Source organism: Monomorium pharaonis, chromosome 7 (genome assembly GCF_013373865.1).
Source record: "Monomorium pharaonis isolate MP-MQ-018 chromosome 7, ASM1337386v2, whole genome shotgun sequence".
Taxonomy (NCBI): Eukaryota; Metazoa; Arthropoda; class Insecta; order Hymenoptera; family Formicidae; genus Monomorium; species Monomorium pharaonis.
Window position 1 is genome coordinate 7,482,253 of NC_050473.1, and position 22,521 is coordinate 7,504,773.

The 22,521-nt window shown below is 37.4% G+C and overlaps 1 protein-coding gene across 1 annotated transcript in view; it reads left to right on the plus strand.

The window, feature by feature from the left end:
* The window catches only part of LOC105838753 (limbic system-associated membrane protein), a 78,899-nt gene that overhangs the window by 33,166 nt on the left and 23,212 nt on the right, over positions 1–22,521 (plus strand). The window contains exon 2 of the mRNA XM_012684531.3: positions 19,811–19,929. Coding sequence (XP_012539985.1) covers positions 19,863–19,929 — 67 coding nt within the window. The 5' untranslated portion in view covers positions 19,811–19,862. The remainder of the gene's footprint in view (positions 1–19,810; positions 19,930–22,521) is intronic.

The following is a 22,521-nucleotide window of genomic DNA, read 5'->3' on the forward strand; positions in this document are numbered from 1 at the left end:
TGCATCCGGGTCGGAATTGGTAACGGATGCGCATTCGCGCGCGAGCACCACTTTCAAAGAATATCGTTTGATTACCCGTGCTACATCAAGTTGGTTATCCCGCGCATTTCAATATACCCGTTTGCAAATGCAAATTCGTAATAACGAGCCCGTATCGTCAATTGTAACGTGGCCCAACGTCGAATTAGGCAACGCATTTGCGAAGAGAAATGCAGATTCGTTCGCATTTCCTAACGCCGCCGTAAATGCGGCTCGGCTCTCATCAGATAATTCCAACCATTTTCTTCGTCGGCAGCATTTTCACGTAATTCGGCACCGAATAGAAATACCAAAAGCTTTGGAAGGACGAAATTAAATAAGCTCTATACTTAATGGCGCCGGTAAAATTGAGCGATCGCGCGAAAGTAGGGCTTTGCAATGTGGCACAACTTATACACATAATTTGCGCAGCGCTATTTTCTACTCCCTATCTTTAAGCCCAACAATAAAAGTGGCTTATTTATTCTGAACTAGAGCTACAGAGGTCCCCGGCAATTTACCAGGGCCGCGCGCTCATCATTCTAAGGTCGTGAAAGCACGCGAATCACCCAGGTCGCGATAGAGCGCCGTCGCTATCGGATTATCCGGACGTACATTGGTACGCGGTCGTCGTGGAGGATCAAACGGATCGCATGATTACAAGTGCGTCGCACAAGTGGCGATGGCCATCGCGAAGTTCACGCGATCTAGAGAACGCCACGGCGGCGCGCCCGCCCGACCTAGCGAATGCGATTCGTTTTTGCGTGTGTTACACGTGACCTCGCGGCACCTCTCTTATAATGGATGAATTGCGCTCGAGAAGTTACTCGAACACTAGTCGAAGTACACGACCTGGTTTTTGAGAAGTTGGAATTTACTAAACGTGACTGGCAATCAAATTCGATATCGCGCAAGTATAATTTGGCGGCTGCGGCCACTCAACAGCCGCCTGTGTTTCATCGTTGAAAGTTTCGCGATCGCGGAGTAGATATTTTTCTAAATACGCCGCAAGGGAGTTGAATGGAAAGGACAGGAAATAAACGCGGAATATACCCGCGAATGTTTCACACGTAATGGAATATGAATTTTGGTTCTATTAATTAATTAATTAATTGGGAAATAAAGACACAATGACATCTATAATTACTGGTTTATTAAAAGAGCATTTAATGTAAAAATGTTTAATTTAAATTAAAAGTACATTGATTAATAATCTTTTATTGTACTTAAAATGTGTATTTTATCAGATGCTCCGCCCGATTTTCACATAATTGAAAATAATCATTTGATATTTAAAATTTAACAACAGTACGTATTAAACGTTATTACGTTTCCTATACATTTTTTTGCTGCGCTTATTGGAATTTTTAAATGTTTCGCTATTATCTACGAATTGTCAATTTGTAGATTAATAACAGGTTTCAAACGAGTTATCCAGTAGGACGTCGTTTCTACAAAGCAAAATGTGAAAAATACCATCCGAGTATAGTGCTTTATCAGCGCGCCAGAATTTCATAAAGCTGATATTAAATAGAGCGTGCATGTTACAGCAAAGATCACAAGGAAATTATTATTAAAAAAAGAGAGCTTTTTCAGCTGGTTATATTAAAGATTTTTTTCATATGTATGTTCAATGAAATCCCTGACACAGATAGTGCTTTTGATACGTCTATCATTTGTCCGCTTGCGTCAGCGCGTTATGCATTACCACATATTTCATTTGGTCAAAGCGATTGTTATTCTGTCCCATTGCAACTTATAAATTCGTCGTAGAGAAGAAAAATTCTGTAGAAATAATATTTGTAAATTTAAGTTTTACGAAACGTACATTTACTACAACGATTTAATTAAAAAAACCTATATTGTTTGTAAAAAAAAAAAAGAATTTCTGAGAATTTAATACACTGAGTGAAGAGCTAATGATACTTCTCTACGATTAAACAGAAACTGAGTAGACCAAATCGTTGCACCAAAATCGCATTTGAAAATGGCAATTATATATAAAATTTTAATGATTCAAAAAATTTGAACTGGAAAACTTTGTTCACAGTAAATGAGCGACATGTAGATTTATTTAAAAAGTGCTAGAAAACTAAACGTCCGACGTGAATGTACATATATTATTGAATTCTTTATTGCCACGCATTTCTCATTAGAAATCCCGCGACGAAGCAGCAGTCCGTGCTGATACGTCGTTTTGTATTCCGGCATTGCGATCGGTATCTTTCGATGGAAAAACTGCCGTCAAATCTTGCGCGGTGAAAGAGTTTGCGCTTTACAATAAAGTTGCAGATTCATATCACGCAGAATACATTACATGCATTCACTGCGCGGCACGTTTTCATGTGCCACGAAGAGAAAATATCAATACACTCGATGTATCGGCTACAAGCATCGCGTACGTGCGCGCCACCAACATTTTTAACTGATTTACACGAGAATCGTGCGATAAAAGCGTTTGTTGTAATTTCTTTTACCTTTTTCGTTCGCTATTAGGAAAAGGATTGCTCGTCCCATACGCAATGCTTGTATGTCTCTTGAAGAATTATCGAGTCAGCTTAATAAAAGTATCTATAACATCAGGTTTCAACGTGTAATAATAGTGTGATGTTTTATACGTTGTGTTACATATATTGCAAAAAAAAGACATCAGCAAAATAAAAACAATTCAAATGAAATCATATACTCATTTAATCTCTTTTATCGGAATCTAATAAAGTTTTGCAGAGGCGACGATGCGTCGATGAATAACGGTGGAATTGAAAGAGAGAATACATATTTGCACGATCACATCTTTGCACAAGTATTTAAATTTTCTTTATGACAATTTTCTAATAAGTGCGAATTGGGACTAGCGGTATTAGATGAAAAGAATTTTTACTATTGCGTACAATCTTGACGATTTTTGAAAATAGTTTTTTCGATATTTTTTTTTATAATCTTGTTACAGTTCTTTTTTTTTTTGCAACGTCATAAAGCGCAAAGTGCCCGACAGTCACGAGGAGCTATTATAGCTGCGGAAGGGTTAAACAGGACGGGCCTCGCCCCGATAGCGTAATCTTAAGCTGTGTGCGGCGAGGTTTACCCCGTAATATATGTCACTCGTACGGCCGCAAGTGCAAGTCAGTTAATCCGCGTCCCGCGTGCGACGGTCACGCCGCGACAATTAAAGGGAATCTTTTAATCGCGCCCGGTTTAGGACCAGCTTGAAATGGAAATTTCGTCAGGTCGCGTGCGAATCCGTTCCCTGCTCCTCCGGGATAATAGCGCGCCTTTACGAGCTCGTGAAGTAGCGCTCGAAGCAACGATGAATTTGGCTGCATACGGGCTCCTTGGCTGTGTTGTTCATCTCAATTATCCATCCGTTATCATCCAGGCTCGTTAGGCCTAATTTCTAGGATGCGATAGTTTCCTTCGCGCACTTCTCATCGTTCGTTGAGACCCCTCGATGCATTCAGAATGTATATTGTAGAATTACCATATGTATATTTCCCTTATAAATTCCTTATGAAAGTTAAAATAATAATTTATGTTTATCCTTATTTTTATTTGTGTGTGAAAGTAAAAAAAAAGTAGTTACTGGTATGATATTTCTTTGTGCGACCAGCGCATTAATGTCAAATCATTTTTTAACAGTTTTTTTAAAATGTTGGAAGCAAAATTGCATTTTCCGAGAATTAAATTTAAATATATTTCTTTATCTACTTCGGAAAAAAAAAATGGAATTATGAGATTGTCGCTATCTTCAAAGGTTTCGCACGGCGTTGCCCCTTTGTAGATATAGGTTTGCGAAACACGTAAAGCGATTATGACGGCGTATCACCGTGCCGGAGTTGCACGGTTGATTGTCACATGTCGCAGGTGACACGCGACTCTGGCAACGCGATATGAGCCTTGTAAACGTTCCGCATAGGCGGCGGCGGCGGGCGAATGCTTGACAGTCTCTTCCACGTGAAAACACCAGTAGACATTCTGCTTTGCGGTCGGGGTGCGCTTTTGCTGACGGCTTCGCGAGAATGCGCCGTCAACTAACACGTATGCAGCTTCCCGGTTTGTAATTAGTCCGCGAGATATCTACGTCGGTCTAAGAGCTCGCGGCAGCGGATACGTTACGACACGCCGGGAACGCGCGCGTTGCACACATGTGAACGTTAGACACATGACGTTAAGTACGGCCGAGGTTTCCTACTTACAAGTGCAGCAGATAAAAGGTGAGTGAGCGTGTGTCAATCACGCGGTACTCTCAAGATTTTTAGAGCACGTTTTACTGCAGGAAAGTCTTAGATTTCATCTCTCATCCGTTCCACCAATAATGGGATATTATTGGTGGAACAAGTAAATATATGTATATAATATAATGGTACTTCTTTCGTTGATATTATAATTCTTTTATACTATTTTTCATTATATTATATAATAGATATTATATTAACAGCGAGACTATTATTCCCAATTTCCTTGACGAGGCAAAAAAGCGTTCTCATTATTGCTTTTATCTATATTTTTAGTAATTTGATGGACGTTGCTTTTTTGGTATTTTACTCTTTTTTTATTTAGGTCAACGTAAGCTTTAATATATACACTACACTGTAAAAATTATGTAAAATTACATAATTTATAGTGGAAGTATATAAAATATTTAGTACTTTTATCTCTAATTGTGCAAATATAATTTTCCGTGGATGGAGAGACATTTGCACAATTAGAGATAAAATTACTGAAAGATTTCATATATTTCAATATAAATTGTTTAATTTTTATACATATTATTTATGTAATTTTACATATTTTTTTACACTTTTATTCATTATATTTGAAGTTATTATTGTATAATGATTATAGGTAATTTTTAATTAAGTATTTAATATATGCATTATTATGTTCTTTTTATAATAAAGCTTAATTTTTTATTAGAAAGGACAGAGAAAAAAATCTGTTTTTTTATATTCAAGTTTGTGCAAGATAACAGATAAATTAGGAGTCTTTACGGAATATTTCGGGCATACTTCTTAAGCGAAAAACTTCCTCTGTTACAAATCTAGATTTAAAAAAAACTTGATATCTTTTATCAACCATTGTCTCAAAGATAAGGCTTCAATTAATTCCTTGCTATCGTTCGCTCGAGGAAACTTGAAACTGCGCTGTCCACTGAGTTCTCAAGAGGCTTGTTATTGCTCCTATTTTCTTTCGTGTTCCATATTCTTTCGTCAAACATTGATCTCGAGAATGTTTCCCACGGAGAATCGAAGAAACTGTCCTCCTCTTGTTAACGACAATCTAGACAACGGATCCGGGTTCGATCAATCATTCTCGCGAGCAAATAGTGCAATCATCGATCAACCATCGTCGTATGTATACAAGTAGTGCAGGACAAATTTTTTCAAAGTATGATCGAACGGACAGGGAATCCAATAGACGTTTACGCACGTATTCTTACAAGGTGCGCATCGATGCACTTTACAAGAACAAAAGATGAAGCGACTTTCTCTTCGTCGAGTTGCGTTTAAAATAGTTTCGCTATTTAGCTACGTCCATTTTCTCGGGGAAGAAATAAATGCAGCGGAATTTCGACTCGAGGCGGACAATTTACCGATAGCGGCTGAAATAATTCCGGAATTAATTAAATCGCGCGTCTCTCCGGCATCTTCTTTCCTCGACTCGGCCATCGGAAGGAAGACTCGTTCCGAAGTTCGCGGAGTACAACGTCCGCAAACTCTTTGCTTTCAATTCGCCACATTTTGTTTCCGCGCGGAAACTTGTCCCTTTAATTACGAAAGCCGGGACGGGGGAGAGAGGGGAGGAGACGGGGACGGGTTGGACGGGAAGGGGTTAGCAGACCGAACGCAAAGTTCCCCGCAATTTCGAAGTCGCGGAAGCTCGGGCAAAGGTTCATCAGCTTGAGATTAATAGCCCATCTGTTTGTTTTACTTCGCCGACCCGCTTCAAGTACGATAAAGTTCTTCCGTGATTAATCGTGCCCGAGTCCGCGAATTTAAAACCCCCGAAGCGCCATGGCACCGACGACATTCCGGTTGTTTCAATGGTACTGAAGAGCGTGCGGCATTACCGTAGCTTTAACGAATTTTCCACGGGGGAAGATAACGAATTCAGGGCTTGTTCGGAGGACCCAGTTGGCTCTTAAGTCTTTCCGAAGGATACTTAGGAGTTTCCGGCCGGCGCGCGCGCGCGCGCGCGCGCAACGAGGAGTTTATCCTATTTGCAATAGCATTTTGATTCTCGTGCAGGTTCATCTACGAAGAACAAACATAGAGGACGTACAAGTTCCTATAGACGGCAGCTTGCACTTTCGAACGGTTCGCTAGGATTTGGGCAAAGTTATGTCATTCTCATTTCGTAGCTTATCCTCTCTTCCGTGTTATTCATGTAAGAGAAATAATGTTCAAAATGATATACTTTTAGTTGAAATATTTGCGAAGAGAATTTTGTAGGGGGAATGAATTTCATCAGATAAAGCCTGGCATTCAAAGATATTTAATTGATAACGAATAATTATGATGATTGTACAATAGGGGTATTATTTAACATATAAAATTACGTTTAATTATTTGACTGAGGTACAACGTTATTTTCTTCACCAGTGAAACTTTAGTGTGCGAATATACAGGCGAAAAAGTGCAGAAGGTGAAAATAGATGAAGACAGCGATGTGTTATTTACCGCTAAGATAAAACAATAAATACCTATCATGGTTGGGAACTAGCGAAGTAAAAAACTGCACCAACTGCGCCCCTGTTGCGTCCGATAATTTGTTGCCATTTTCCCCCTTGTTTACCTTTTCCCGTAATATGTTACGTCGATTTGAGTTTATGTCGTTTTCCGCTATATTTACCACTTTGTCTTCAAAATAGTTGCCTCTAGCACCCTCGGGGGCAGGAAAAACAGGAATTTTAGTAACAAGATTTTCAAATCTAATATTTACGAATTAATAAATACTTAAATACTTAAATCACTTTACACTTTAATTAGTTTAAATATACGAATGTTTATTTGTAACAATTAATATTTCGAATTCGAAATTATTCGAAGGTTATCGATTGTCGCAAAGTTTGATGATTCTCATTAAAATGTGTCACATTTATAAAATGTATTTAACATCAAATACTCGCTTGTAAAAAGATTATTCGAGCACTCTCTTCAGTCACGTGACAAATTAGAGCAATTAATTTTAATAGTTATATTAAGTATTTAGTAGTAAAAATGAAGCCGTCTGGATAAATTCCTCCTTTTCTCTCTCTCTTTCCCTCTCTCATGATGAACCGGCGTGATTCTCTCGCATTAGGAACTTCCTGAGGAAGCTCTCGGCCTTTTCGCTCTGATTTTCATGCAACTCGGAGGGGGATGATTTAAATCTGCACGCCATCGCATCGCGCGCCGATTACACGCGGCCCGGATACGATAATTTCCCGGCCAAAAATTGCACGCAGATGCGCATCGTACGTATTCAAGCCTGGTGAATCTTGCACGCCAGAAAAGTAAAGACGGCCATAAACAAGAGATTATCCGTCACCGTATAAATCCTCGCCCCCGACATCCTCCCTTTCATCTTGTTACGCGTTCTAATGAGCTGAACTCACCGTGCACTTTCCATCTTCCCATCTTATCGGATCTAATCGCGGGATCGCAGGGAAAACGCGCGCATTCATCTGGCTTCCCTAATCTATTGAAGTACATCTCCTCCCCTTCCCCGATGAGTTTTAGCCACCAACCGCTTCTCCCGGCCACCCTCTTGTCAGCCACTTCGCTCACGCGAGGTCATCCGACGTCTCCATCGATTCGGTGGCGGCGGCCGACGGTACACAAGTTGTATCTTGTTTTATCGCTGCGAATCGCACGTTGTACTCCGGTCTGTTCTCCCGGCCATTGCCAATTTCCATATCCGCCATTCTGCTCAAAGTCGTGTATGATAATGTTAACGCGAGGCGAGACAATTCCGCTCGTAAGAAACAATTTTACGCGAGTTTTACGCATGTTTCCGCCCGTTTCGAACGGGAAATTGGCTCTTAGGATGGAAAAAGAGTCTCTCGCAGTAGTACCGCTCAATTATCGTTTAGCGCACTCAGCTAAAAACAGCGTTCTACGTGCACACGATGCTTGTGTAACGCGATTGCGCGCTGGGCCCGTCATAGGCCAGTAATATCCGCTGCAAAATTGTGTTTTACGTGACTAGCTGACATGAATTGCTTGCCCTTTATAAGCGGCGTAAAGGCAATATCTTTCTCTCCCGCCGATGGCTGCCTGTTAACACGAAGGTGTGCTTATCTTCTCGTATAATACTTAATTTTTTCACGTTACACCGTTTCCTGACTCTCATTACACTGATACTCGATTTTTTAAATTTTATTCACACTGAGAAAAATAAGTTGTTAATTTGACTAAATTTTTCAACTTAATTAAATTTATTTACTTCAAATATTTATGTACTTCAAGCAAATATATAAAGATTTGATTTAAAATTCAAATATTTAAGTTAAATGAATATATTTAAGTTAAATGAATATATTATGAATATATATTTAAGTTAAATGAATACTTGAAATAAAGAAATTTAATCGAGTTGAAAAATTTAGATTTTTTTCTCGATGCAGAAAAGGCGAATTTTTTTATTACACCTATTTCATATCTCTTTTTAATTTATATACAATACATAGTCACTTTAAATAACGTTTAAATACATATACTTAAATTTCCTTTCACACCAGAGACTTGTCAGATCATTCTTTTTTCTACAGAAAAGCGAAGACGATTTATACCGAACGCGACATTTTCGAAACATCTGCTTACGCGATTGTGGAAAGCGGAGTAAACAGATGCAGTTTCAAGACGTGCAATTTCGACGACGATTTCGGATACGTAATTAGCGAGTATAAATTTCGTGCCCTCGGTATCTAGCGCTTACGGGATTCGGAACGATACCACCGTTCACCGCAAGATAATATTCCAGCGCGCGCGCAATTGTAACAAACGATAATTATAAGAGACCTAATAATTGCGTGGCTCGTCGCGCTGAGGCAGTCACGTAATTTCGGGTGCCGTTTGGATTGTGTCGAGATACGTATAAACACGTCATTCTGAATTTCGTATATTTGGCGCGCGAAACGCTCGGCGCGGGGTTACACCACAGGCAAGTACAAATTTAATTAGCTTGCAAGAAGCAATGAAAACGCGACCAGCGTATAAAGCTTAATTACATTGAAACCGTGTTCTTCACGGTTTGCTCCGTACGCGCTCATGTATCCGCAAGGGAGCGAGGGATTCGAATATTTTTAATTGAATTCTCTTTTGAAAATTTTATACGCGACGCAAGCAGGTTTGTATTAATCGCACGAGGAGCCGCGACGCGCGCATTATTATCGAATATTCTGCAGATGGTCGCGCAGGGACGTTCTTGCTCCAATCAATTTAATAAGGACACTATATATAGATACACTTGTTGTAACCCCTCAATTAATTTCTAAAATTATGTCTTTTGGGAAATTGGTCCGAGTAGCTTTATCGATCTCTTTGAAAGATACATGTCGGGAAAAGTTAATGGGCGACAACAATTTATGGAAATTTCCACGTATTTCAACGCATATGTCGAAACTAGAAAAATAATAGCAATTATAAAAATATAGCAATTATAAAATATTTCATAACTAGTGTTGTTATTGCCTTTGTAATACGCGAAGGCCAAACAAGTTCGAGGTTCATTATTTTCACATTTACTACATTTATTCAACCTTTTAAACGAAAATGGACTTCCATTATAATTACAGTCGAATTGATGCAGTAGAAATACAGTTACGGAATATCATTAGTGAATAATTATAAGCACATATTAATTTTTATTGAAAAATTTGTTAACCAATCGCTGGTACAGCATTAGGTATTTGATTCTGTGTACCGGATTTGGCGGGTTAATGAAATACCAGTAATGCGTAAACTTATTAACAGTTCGCGATTTATTATTCATGATGCATCTATATGCGGATCTATAAATCATTCGCGCGTTCTATACCTATAGAGATAGCCGGCGGTATACATCGCGGAAGCACGCAATTATGGTAAAAATAGAGAGAGCTCGCGATATTGCCTTATACAAAATACATTGCGCGAATCCGCAGCTAATACTCGGTTTGCACTTCCGCAGTTAAACGCAGTTAAACGCAGTTAAACGCCTATCTTTATTGCTTTATCGGGTTTCACCTTTAATCTCCTATACACACGCCGTGTATATATATATATATATATATATATATATATATATATATATATGTACCGCCGAAGAGTTACATCGGCATATATAGAATTAACTCTTAATTGGTATTCTGGAGTCACCAGTGTGGATTGATCTCTACTTGTAATTTTTGTTTTTCTCCAGGCTGACGTTGCTTGAATTTTGGTTAGCTACAGTTTTTTTTACTTTTTTTTAAAGAATCATCTAAATACGATATTTTTACAAAAAGATTCAATTTATTTATCCTAAAGCCTAAAATTGATTGGGACTCGATGATATCTTATATGTAATAAAAAAAGACTTACCATAAAAAGAGACGTATCGAAGTAAACGCTTTCTCTCTGCTACTCCCATCGATGACCCTCGCGCGATGACCGTATCACGACATTTTCTATAACACTGAGAAGATTTATCTGTCAGGATTATTTAGGGATACTTATCGCGAGAAAGATCTGACACGTGCGGATAATGAAGCCGTCGGTTAGTAGCGGCGCGAACATGATGTCGATGCGCGGAAACCGCACAAAATCCGCTGTGAGATCGAGCGAGAGAGATAGAGAGAGAGAGAGAGAGTGGAAGGGAGAGGGGAGAGATTAAGGTAATCCCAGGTAACTGATGACGGTCGTTCCAAAGGTTTCAACAGATTAATTGGAAGATCGATCGACACTCGCGCTTCTTATCGCGACAAAAAAAAAGAACGCGATGCCGTCGCTGGCAACGTTGACGGGGGTGTGACATAACGCTACTTCCTGAGGAGCGTTACCGCACGGGAAACCGCGGGCTTGCATAATTTCTGTTTTACGGCTTCTCAATTTTTATCGCTCCTCAGCGCTTTCGCGTCGTTCGGCGGAATAAATTTTGATTTGACGACACGTCCATTATCATGTTCGTATGCATATTGTAATATATTTTCGCATCTTTCTACACATTTGAAGAAATGATATTTATAATTGAACATTGATGCAACATCTTTAAAAGTCGTAGCATACAAAAGAATTGCTTCGAATTCTGTAAAAGACCTCCCTCGGGATTATTGCATACAAGCATTGTATGCGAGCAGCTTGTGTGTCATTCGTGCGATAATTGTCTTTCACGGAATCGAGAGGGAAAGACGGAGAAAGGCAATTTACTAAGCAGAGCGAGAGCGTATTGTGGGCTAATGACAGTGCCATGCTATTGTGGCAGCGGTGTAAGCGTCAGGATATGATTTATGGATAATAATGCCACGTTACGTGGACGTTTCGTTGGGGGAAAAAAGAGGGTAGATAAAGCGCGCGAGTGCGCGGTTTGTTATAATCCTTGTCGTCGCGGCCTAATCGATTTACGTTTTATGTCTGACTAATTTTGCTCTCTATCACTTTCATGGACCGTCGCGTCCAATTTCGAGAGAACTGATCTGTCGATAAGAATATACCGCTGTGCTTATAATATTGGAGATAAAAATTATAACGATAAATAAATAAAAGAGACTATGTCACATAAAGTGTGATTATCATGAAATTTATCGCAGATAATAGAGCACATACACGTACATATTTTGCTATCTAAAAATTAATATATTCTAATTTATATATGTGTTACACAGATCTTTATATAATAATATAAATTTGTAAAATATACACCCACAGAAAAGATTTCTGTACCTAATGCTATTATTCTTTGATCTATCATAAAATAGGATTGATATAGTGCCAATCATATTTATTATCAAAAAAAGAATATTTTATTTTTAAATGAAAGTTCTTAATCTAGAATAAAATAACTTTAGATGCTATCTTATTAATTTTTTTAGAATGATTTAGTAAATTTGTGACAATCTTATGATGTTCTAGATTTAAGAATAAACCGATCTAAAGATTGAAATTTCTGTTTAAATCTTAATCTTGTTTTATTTTTATACTACATAAGGTTGTAATAAGATTAAATATGTCAAGAATATATTTTTTGATATCAGAAATTTTTTCTGAGAAGGTATATATAAGTATTAATATACAAAAGATTTTTATAGCACTAGATACAGATCTGAAAATAATTTTGTTGGACTCTCAAACATGATGAGTAATGCTGCAAAAATATTGACATTCTGATTATTTTGATTGATCGAACGAAATCATTTTTTAATCTGTATTTTTCAGCGAAAACCTTTTACTTTGGCGATAAAAGCTTTCTGTATTAATATTCTTATAAAATAATTTAAAGGGAACAGGTTAAGATTATAATTGTATCAGTACCGCTATCACAGCAGTGAGTGATAAAGAAACGTTCCGAGGTATATTTATCTCCGCGGCGATTTGATTTAAGTGTTAGCCATCAAATATTTACGGTAGCCATTCGCATTCGCCATCTCCTCGCGCAGTTGTTTTTCCGCGGGCTGTAGCGTTCTCGAAGTACATCACCCCCAAGTGGTACCCCGTACCGCGCGAGGCGCCGTATATCCGCGCTTCACTTCAATTATTCAGAGAGCGAGAGAAATCCAAGGGAGAGGAGGGAGGGTTAATCCGAGGACGGGAGAATTGCGGGGGCGCACCTGCTCGCGTTTAAGGCGGTGGAAAAAGGGCGCGCGCGAGTCGTTTAGTCCGAAATCAGCTTAGCGCATTCTCTCGCGTTTCCGCGCCGGTTGTTCGCACCCCCTCGTCGTTCAACCCCTTCCAGAATAGACTTTATTATACATACGCTCGGGCTGTGAAATCAGCGCCCGATGCTCTCTTCTTCCTCCTTCTCCTCCTCCTCCTCTTCCTCCTTCTCATTTTCTTCCTACCCGTCTTTTCCCTCGCAAGGCGGTGATTATAGCAACTTCCGGTGTAATGTTTCAAAGCAGCATGCTAACTGGGGAAGGGGGAGGAGCAAACTGTCGGTGGAAGCCGCGCGACTACTACGATAGTTCCCTCCGCTTTCGGCATGCTTGACTCCAATGCCTCGTTCGCTCCGTACCACGCGCACATGCATTATTCCCGACATTGTTGTAAAATTTCGACGGGCGAGCGGCGGTGGCACGAAACTCGCAACAAATCCCCGTCGCTACACCGCACACGCACCGAAAGTAATTTGGGAATGGCGTATCAAATTTTAAAACAGATGCAAGCGCTCGATCACCGCCGACTTTAAGCCTATTGCGACCTCCCGTTTATCTATCGTCGCACAATTCCATTACGTAAATAATGAAAGTTTTAAATTGCATCCTTTGTGTACTTTTAATTTCTGTCTGTCATGTATGTGACAAAGAATTAAAAAAGAATCCGCAGTCTTCTCGTTGCAGACTGGGAGATAATTGCAATGGCAGCAGCAGTAACATTAATTGTTTTACTTTTTGATGCAACATATACAAAATCGCTTTTTTTTCCTAAAGAGAAATAATAATCCTGCAAAGTGGTCGCGGAGCACATTGCTCGTTTAAAGCCCACGAGAAAGACCGCGTGAGAAAGCGAAATAATGAGGCAGTTGTCGTAACCTCTAGCCGCTCTAATTTAGATCGCGCAAATTATACACTGGAACATTCATATCCTGCGGCGCAGAAACGTGGCCGTGAAGTGCGGTAATTTCCAGATTTACGCGCTGATTTCTGAGAGTGCGTCGAGATAAAAATGTAGCGGGCCGGCGAAAACGTAATTAACGTAGTTACGGCAGGAGGGTAGAAAATCGCCGTCGGTCCACGTTGTAGATCGCGCGTGGAAAGTAATGAATCCGCGAATACACGATTCGGGATCGCGAGCGATGGAAACGGAACATGTAGGAAGCGACGATAAAACCTGCTAATGGCAATATTCAGATTGTTAGCCGGTGACGAGGGAGAGAGAGAAAGAGACACGGAATAGCCGGAGGATTTCGATTAAACTACGCGGAGCATGAAAATCATTCCATCTCTTTATTGCGCGAGAAATGTAACGTGTGTGCATTTGATAAAGTGTATATATTGGCTCAACATTGGGATGTATGACGTAAATAGCGCTCCGTGTTGATTTACCATTTAAACGTTGGCGGCCGTGATAACATTAATTATCATTACCCTCATTCCGAGGGGGTATATAATAGGCGGAGTATTTGAAATATGTCGCGGTTCAATAGCGCCTGAATAGGGACAGTTGAAGTTGATTATCCACAATCTACCACTCTTGCGCGCGAATTGGAACGCACGTATCCCGTAGAACGTGGGTAACATTTCATCCGACCTATTTTGCAATTCTCAAGTTTTTTTAAATGAAGGTAATGCGCGTTGGAGTCACGCACAGAAAAAAAACAACATTGTATCAAATTAAAACTAATACAGGGTGTTTACTACCCGAAAAACCGGGAAAAACCTGGATTTTTCCGGGAATTAATTTTTTATTCTTGAAAATCATGGATTTTCATGGGATTTTCATGGAAAATCTAGGAGAAATCTTTAGACATTTATTTTTAAATTTAAATTGTACGTCTCTTTTTCTGACAAAATTGTTTCTTTCATTTTTCCCTTGATAATCTATTACAATCGATTAACAATAAATATGGCATACTCATCCTCGTGCGACAGCATTAAAAATTATAACTCTTGGTTTGAAAATATTATTTTTTTTTGCCCGATATTTTTTCCTCTCAATTTATAAAAATCATTATTGAATAATGAGAATACATTTTTGATGAAACTCAGAATAAAAGTGTCTCTTTTTTCTGTGCACGTTTGACAAATCTGAATAATACAACGGCTGCTTTCTCAATTGCAAAATACTTTTAAAGGCGGAGTTTCATTCGATCGGTTTAATTGAGCGCGGAAAATGTAGGCATACATATAGGTATCTCTCAAGTAAATAAAAAAAGAACCGATATGATTCGCTTTTCTCGCTCAGTACCTAAAGTATCGGTCGCACTTCGATCGATGAATTTCCATTTAAAAGATCTCTATCAACGATGTGTGGGCCGTTCATTGAATACCTTCATTCAAGTGCCACGTATGCCGCTCGTGTCGAGTCGCGTCTATTTGCATACGGCTCTCGTCCTGTACCTGAATTTACTTCTGGGCGCAATCTTACTTGCTTCTCGCGCTTTTCATTCAGTTAACCGTCCTCGCGCATCTTCCGCCGACGAGGTCGTCGCGTCAGGAAACGCAGGAATAATATATATCCGACCGAAGAGTTCTCGCGCGAACTTTCTCATACCGCGTATGAACTCGCTGCAGTGCGCGTAAAATCGCAATGAGTTTTATTGTGGTCCGTGTTTTTGTGTTCTTGCAAATACACGCTTTTATCGAGCGAATCTCTCGTCACTTTGCCCTCCACTACAGCACGTCGATATGTTATTTAGAATATCGATCATCGTAAAAGGAACCGTATCTGCTTTTCCATCTCTCCGCAACCGTAAAAATATATCACCTGTATTCGTCGCGAGGAATATCGGCGTTTATCGACAGTTTTCGATAATACACAATCTTTAAATAAATAATGCCGTAAATTATGGTTAAGATTCTAACTTTGTTTTGTTACTTTTATATGATTTTGTTTTATTATTTTTGTATGATTTTAAGCACTAAATTTTGTATCTTTTTATGGCTGTTTTACCATTTTGCAAGTTTATTTATGGACAATTTAATAGAGAAAACATATATCTCCCTGGTTACATGCACAGATTTTCGAATTTATTTTACTGAAAACTATTTACAGCAATCTGGAAAAAAGACAAATGAACCTTTGACGAATTTCATTGCTTTACACGGAATAATTTTGTTGAAGTCTAAAAAAGTTAGCTAGACAGATGAAGGACGTCCAAGCATGGAAACGCTGCAAAAAATTTTGAGCAACCAATTTGACCGTTTTCAGCGTAATGATGTTGATAGTCTAACAAAATTATTTTTAGATGTTTATTCGAATAAATTTTACTTACTAGATACTTCAGTAAAAACATTTTTTTTCACGTATACATAGCTCATTTTATAGTTACATTACAATAATTAACGTAGGAATTCATGATATTTCTCTAGAAAATTTTTTAGATTCGTCTCTTAGCGCGGTACTAAATTTCAATCGGAATTTACGTATCTCTACAGAAAATCTAATTTCTAGTTTTAGATATTCTCTTCAAGCCGGTCTCGAGCACGAAACAACCTGGAGCCGATATTTGTTATTTTTGTTGACGTCATCGTCATCGCAGGATTGACGCGTCGTTACACGTAAATGCCATCGGACCAGCTCCGAATAATCGCGCATGGTACGTTGGGCAGTACCGGCTCGTCCGAGGCACGCGATTGCCTCTCTTTCGGACATCCTGTTAAATATTTAAATGTCAGCGGGGAAACAAGCCGCTTATTTCGGGACGGAAGATTGTTTTAGACGAGAGAATTTATAAGATTTCCGATCTGCCGTGAGCTCTCGCGTGACTTCCCTCGCACAATCCGGTCCCTTTGGCACGGGGGATTGGGAGAGAAAGGGAGGAGGAAGATGTCGCGCGTTCCATAAATCCTTTATCGATTACAGCTTTAGGCACAAGCACAATCGTTAATCTAACTCGTCTAAATAATGAACGTCTTAGTATGGCAGGAAATAAAGTGTATAATGCGGTCATTTGTCTGCAGGCAGCGCGTCGTAAGTTACAAACACACGCATGTGAGAGTAGAACTCCTACTCGACATCGAATCTAAGGCAGTTTTATGAATGTGAAGAGGAAAACATTTATCTTCGCGTTTCACAGTTTCCTCTTCCTTGATTTCTATTTCGCAAGAATGTACATTGAATAGAATTAAAAGAAAACAATACGCTATATAAATGGTTGGCAATCTGTATTAAAGTCAAAGTTGTCAATAATTATCTCAAAATTATTAAAAAAAAACATAGATATAAAATAAAATTATTATCTAAATTATAAAAGTTTAAAAAGTTTATATTGTAATATGTATAGTTAAATAAACAAAACAAAAAATGTACAAACAAACTTTGTTAGTGTAAAGAAGTTGCTTGTCTACTATACTTTCATTTAATATATTATATATTTTTTAAATATAAATATAAATTATTCCTGAAAAGCAGCGTAATTATTATAATATTGAATTTAAGTTTTGCGGTGTTACAAAAATTTAACTAAATGCACAACCGTAAAAATTTTCCCTTTTGTTGACCAGAAAAAGCACGCGCGCGATGCTTGCTTTGAAAATTTTACCATATCTACACCGGTTGGAAACATATGGCGTCCGTGTTTGGCCTACGAATGGCTGAATCACAACCTACGAGTAACGTATCTCTGTCGGAAAAGAAATACGAATATCAAATACTCTGTGTAAATTAAAGAATTTGCTTCTCGCAAATATAATGTAAAATTTAACGCTAAGTTAAATTATCGCCTTCTTCTTACCTTAAATGTCAAATAATTTATGAAATATTATTTTAAAAACCATTATATTACACAATTATGTTTACTTATATTATTTTTTAGTAATCTCTTTATGTTTATATATATGTATATATTATACTTTTAAAAGATTACTAAAAGAAATTTTTCAAAGAGGTAGCTGTTTTTATAGACATTTGTGTTGAAAGTAAAATTTAAAACATTTTTTACATTACTTTTAACGGAGAGTTTTAGTTGATATATATAGATGTTATATATAATATTAAATTATTTCTTTTAGTTATTATATAAGTTTAAAGTTCTTGAAAAGTTGCAACAGATTTGAAATAACTTTTATTCGTGAAAATAAAAAGTTACTTTTATATACTTTCTTTTTTCGTAGAAATAATTATATTTCCTTCTTCTTAGAAGCGTGACTATCATATAAAGAAATAGCTTCAAGTGTAAAACCGTATAACTGTCATTAGCATGTATAAGTTTTCAGATATTCTGTATACACTATAATGTTGGAAATACCTGAATCAATATCTCAACACGAGAGATACAGTTTATATCAGATTTATGTCAAGGTATTTCTTATCGAGATGCTAGAGAAACGTCTGTTACAAGAATCGATACCAACAACCGGAATAACGAGCGGTCAGAAATCTGGCTGGCGATCGTGGTTTCCCGTTTCTATTTCTGTATTCGAGATATACGCGTGGCCATATTTGTCTTTTCGACCTTTTTTCTCTATAACCTTGTGTCTTTTTATTACATACAAGAGGATCCCTGGACAGTAATTATGCGAATATACGGAAACCATTTCGGAATGCTTCGGCGATCTTGGGAGACTACGGTCAATCGCGATACGAATAACATCGTGCCGGATATTTATCGGACCGATAAGATTGTCTACTCTTTTCTACGAAATATTATCACGCTGGTTCAATCACTGCTTTGTCTTGGAAATTTGTCGAGTACTCTTGATGTTTTCTCCAGTGTATCTTCCGCAAAAATCGCGAATCTGCATTTTGAAAGTGTCTTGTTTGCAATCAGAATTTAATTTGTTGCACTTTAATTTTTCTAATTGAAAAAAAATCCAACGCCTATCTTCATAGTTCTATTTGGTTCGACGTTTTTTGAACGTGGTTACATATGCTGCTTTTTCTTCTTTACACGCTATTTACGTACGCGTTGTACAAAAGAATAAATGAAATAAAATATCATTAAGAGAATTGTATGGGGACAGAAATGGCAACAAGAGCTCTGGCAGAAGAATGTTATCCGTGTTCTTATCGATCTCACACAATTCAACAAAAACACTACATCTGTGCGCCAGGAAGCGTTAAGAAAAACTTGCACGTACTTTGCAAAAAAACTTAACACTTTTTATTCGACGAAACTAGTTAATACCACGTTAGGGGCACCTTGTGCATAGTTTTGGAACACGCTCCTACATTCTCGTTCTTCGTTTTAGTCGTAATTTCTTTTTTCTCTTCTTTTCCTATGGCGCATATGGTCTCGCAAAGTGAATGCACCAAGTGTATTGAAATAGAGAACTTAAAACGGAAAAAGGAAAATAGTTCTTTATGTAAGTAGAATAAATTTTCTACAAAAAGAAAATTCCGTGCCGCAGAAAAACAGAAATATTTTCTTCAACATAATTCTTTCAGCTTGATTATTCTCTTCAAAAAATTTGCTGTCACTTCACGTTTACATTCACATTTTACAACTACTAGCATCACTTAAGTGGGAATTTCATTAGTTTATTTCGCGCGTAAAATGGTTGAAATTTTCTGTTGACACGACGCTCTATTTACATTAAATTCTTAAAATTTGTTAGCACAATTTTCTATCGAAAAATAATTCAGCTCGAAGTTGACGGCAACGTATGATGAATAAGCAAGGAGCGTGAGCCGCTGCTCGGCGTAAAATTAATTAATTTCTTGCGTCATACAATGCATATGCAACTCATTTTATAGTGTGCAACAACTATTGCTATTCTTTAATATAAGTTCTGAGCTTCACATTGTTAAATCTGAGAAGTCGTATAAAACGCTATAAATTTAATATCTTAAATATCTTAAATAAGAAAGAACGTAATTTTTAGTATTGCTTGTGCTGTGATTTCTTTTCAGTTCTTTTATTAACAAATTTTCTTTTTCAATTATATTGAACTTACATATCAAAGCAATTAATTAAATTTAAGTTTAAATTATAAAAAACGAGCGTGAAAAATAATCTTTTATATCTTTTTTTGTTTCAGCTGTTTCGAAAGGGATGTATGTCTGAGGAAAGGAGAGCGGCACGAGTATTTTATGATCATCATGAAGACACTTTGGATCGTGGTGGTCATCTTACTCGAGATACACTTGTACTTCACAGGTACGTTAGATTTATGGAAACATAATGTTATATTATTACTATACAATGTATATTGCATCCAACATGATATTTTAAATATGCAATTGAAGGAATAAAAATTTTTTAATTCCTGAAAAAAACTTCGACAATGTTACATTAATTTACGAAAAACGTTACATCTTTTAAAATTACAATCTTTTTTAATTTTTTATAGAAAGAACGAGGAATTAAAATTTTGGTTTTGTAAAAAAAAACTCTATTATTTAAACATACATTAATAGTTGCATACCAATAGTGCGCGTTGTTATTTGGAATTCTTCATCTGTTTTGGACATTACGTATTTTTCATAGCGTCGAGGAAATGCGGCATTTTGAAGATTTTACAGGAATGCAGGTAAAAATTGTGGCGGGAAAATGACGTACTTACATTCGCATTTCTATTCCGTACGTTTTCCTTTGACAAATCGCTTGTTTAAGTAATAGCAGCACTCCCAGCCTAAATAATTTTGTTTCTAATTCTCCGCCCCGTCGGCATTCGCTTCACGGCGGCATACAATTTTCAACGGTAATGATGCTGCCTGAAGAAACACAGGCGGCACGCCACACTCTTCCGTACTTGCGTTCGGGCGAGTTATTTTCGTGCCGGCAATGGAAAACACTTAATCCGCTGGCTGACAAGCAATTTCCGGTGATCGTGTTGCTGAAAATTCGCGGCGTACCTTCACCTCGTTAGTGTTGAACTCTTCAACGGTAGCAATGGAATTGCGTCGATCGTTTGTTGCGTCCTCGATTCCGTCTCGATGATTCCTTTCTTGGGACATTGAGGCTGACGAGGATATGTACGAACGGACAAATTCGCAGAATGTCTCATTTTCGAACGAGACGATGCGGTACTGAAAATTTAGGTCGCCGCCGTAACACCTCCGAAGCTTTAGATCTAATTGAAAGTTTAATTAAATGCACACCGGCCCCTATTACCGGGCCGTTTTACGATTCCCGATTCGGCAAACTTTCTGAAATTGTGCCAGATTAATCTTTCCACTATGTGCGAATACTAATCATTGGTAAATTCAATTTAGAAAATTGCATCAACCCCTGGTTTTACTTTGTCTTTGCACAAGTTAAAGACAGGCGTTTGTAAGATTTACTTAAGTCATGCTAATTTCCTATTTCATCGTGTATCACTTTTAATGATGATACGAGAATGCATCGTAGCCTATTATAGGTGTACATATCAAATATTATAATTAATAATAGAAGAACATAGACCGATATGTGAAGACACTAATTAAAGATGAATTTTACTAGCTAGATTTTTGAGATCCAGCTTTCTTGGGTGATTTTATATACATTTTCAAATTGCGGGTCGAATAAATTTTCAGTCTTGAAACACAGTAAGTTGAATATAAGATAATAGTAATATCACAATATTAATAAAATTACATCATTACCTACATTCAGAAAATTTATATCGAGATGCTTGTCGTTGAAATTTATATCGAGAGGCTACATCATCGCAATAAAATATAATTTCTTAATAACGGACCAGATGTTGTCATAAACATCTCATGACAACAATAAAATTGAGTTTGTAGGAATGTTCAATAATACTCAGTCAATCGGTAAAATAAATATATAACCCAAAAATCCGGTGATACTTTAGCACGGCGAGAGTTATATTTAAATTTTCATTATAGAGCGTTAATTTTTGTTGCATTATTAATTGTAAATTTTCATATTTATAAATTGCGTGCTGGAATAACAAAAACAAAAACTTTTAACAGAGAATATTTTGTTTTAATTATAATATATTATTTTTCTTAAATTATGTATTCTTTATTAAAATGTAGTTTTCATTGTAATGTGCCTCTATCGCATGGCAAGAAAAATCTCTATAACTTTTTTCACAAGGTAGAAATGTCTATTCTAATAATCCCTCAGGGTGCCGTTCGTTTAACCGGTTTTTCCTTCCTTTTTCATTAATTCCAGTCACGGACAATTCGAGTATTTTTCTCGCGGGAATTTCTGGCGAATAATCACTTTAAAATACTGAATGCTGACGGTGGCAACGATGTTAATTCATTTTGACGAGAAAATTCAAGTGAGATGCACGGTACGCCGATCAACATCGAGAGACTGACCTGTAACAGTCTCTTGTATTATTAATACAACAAATACAGCTCATGCACACAGATTTCATGCGATCGAGCTTTTTCTAACATGCATGAAAAAGAATTCATTGTTCATTACATTACGTAAATTAATAAAGATAATTATTAATAAAATATTACATGATGAGTATATTAATATAAATTTTATACATTTTAACTTCTTTTATTATATGTAATAAATTTAATATAAAAAATTAAGTTAAAGGAACTACAATTTTTATGTGTGTAAAATTCACCCCGTATATACAATAAAGGTGCGTCGATGTTAAGTTTTATCCAGATGCAATTAGCGAAACAGTGTAACTTAAACATGTAACTTATTCATATGAGAAAGTATGTAGCTAAAGCTAGCAGCCAAAGGCAGCAGCCAAACGCCGAACGGCCAGGCCGAACGTCATATAGGCGTTTCCAGGGGGCATCATTCAATCAAACGTTAAAAATT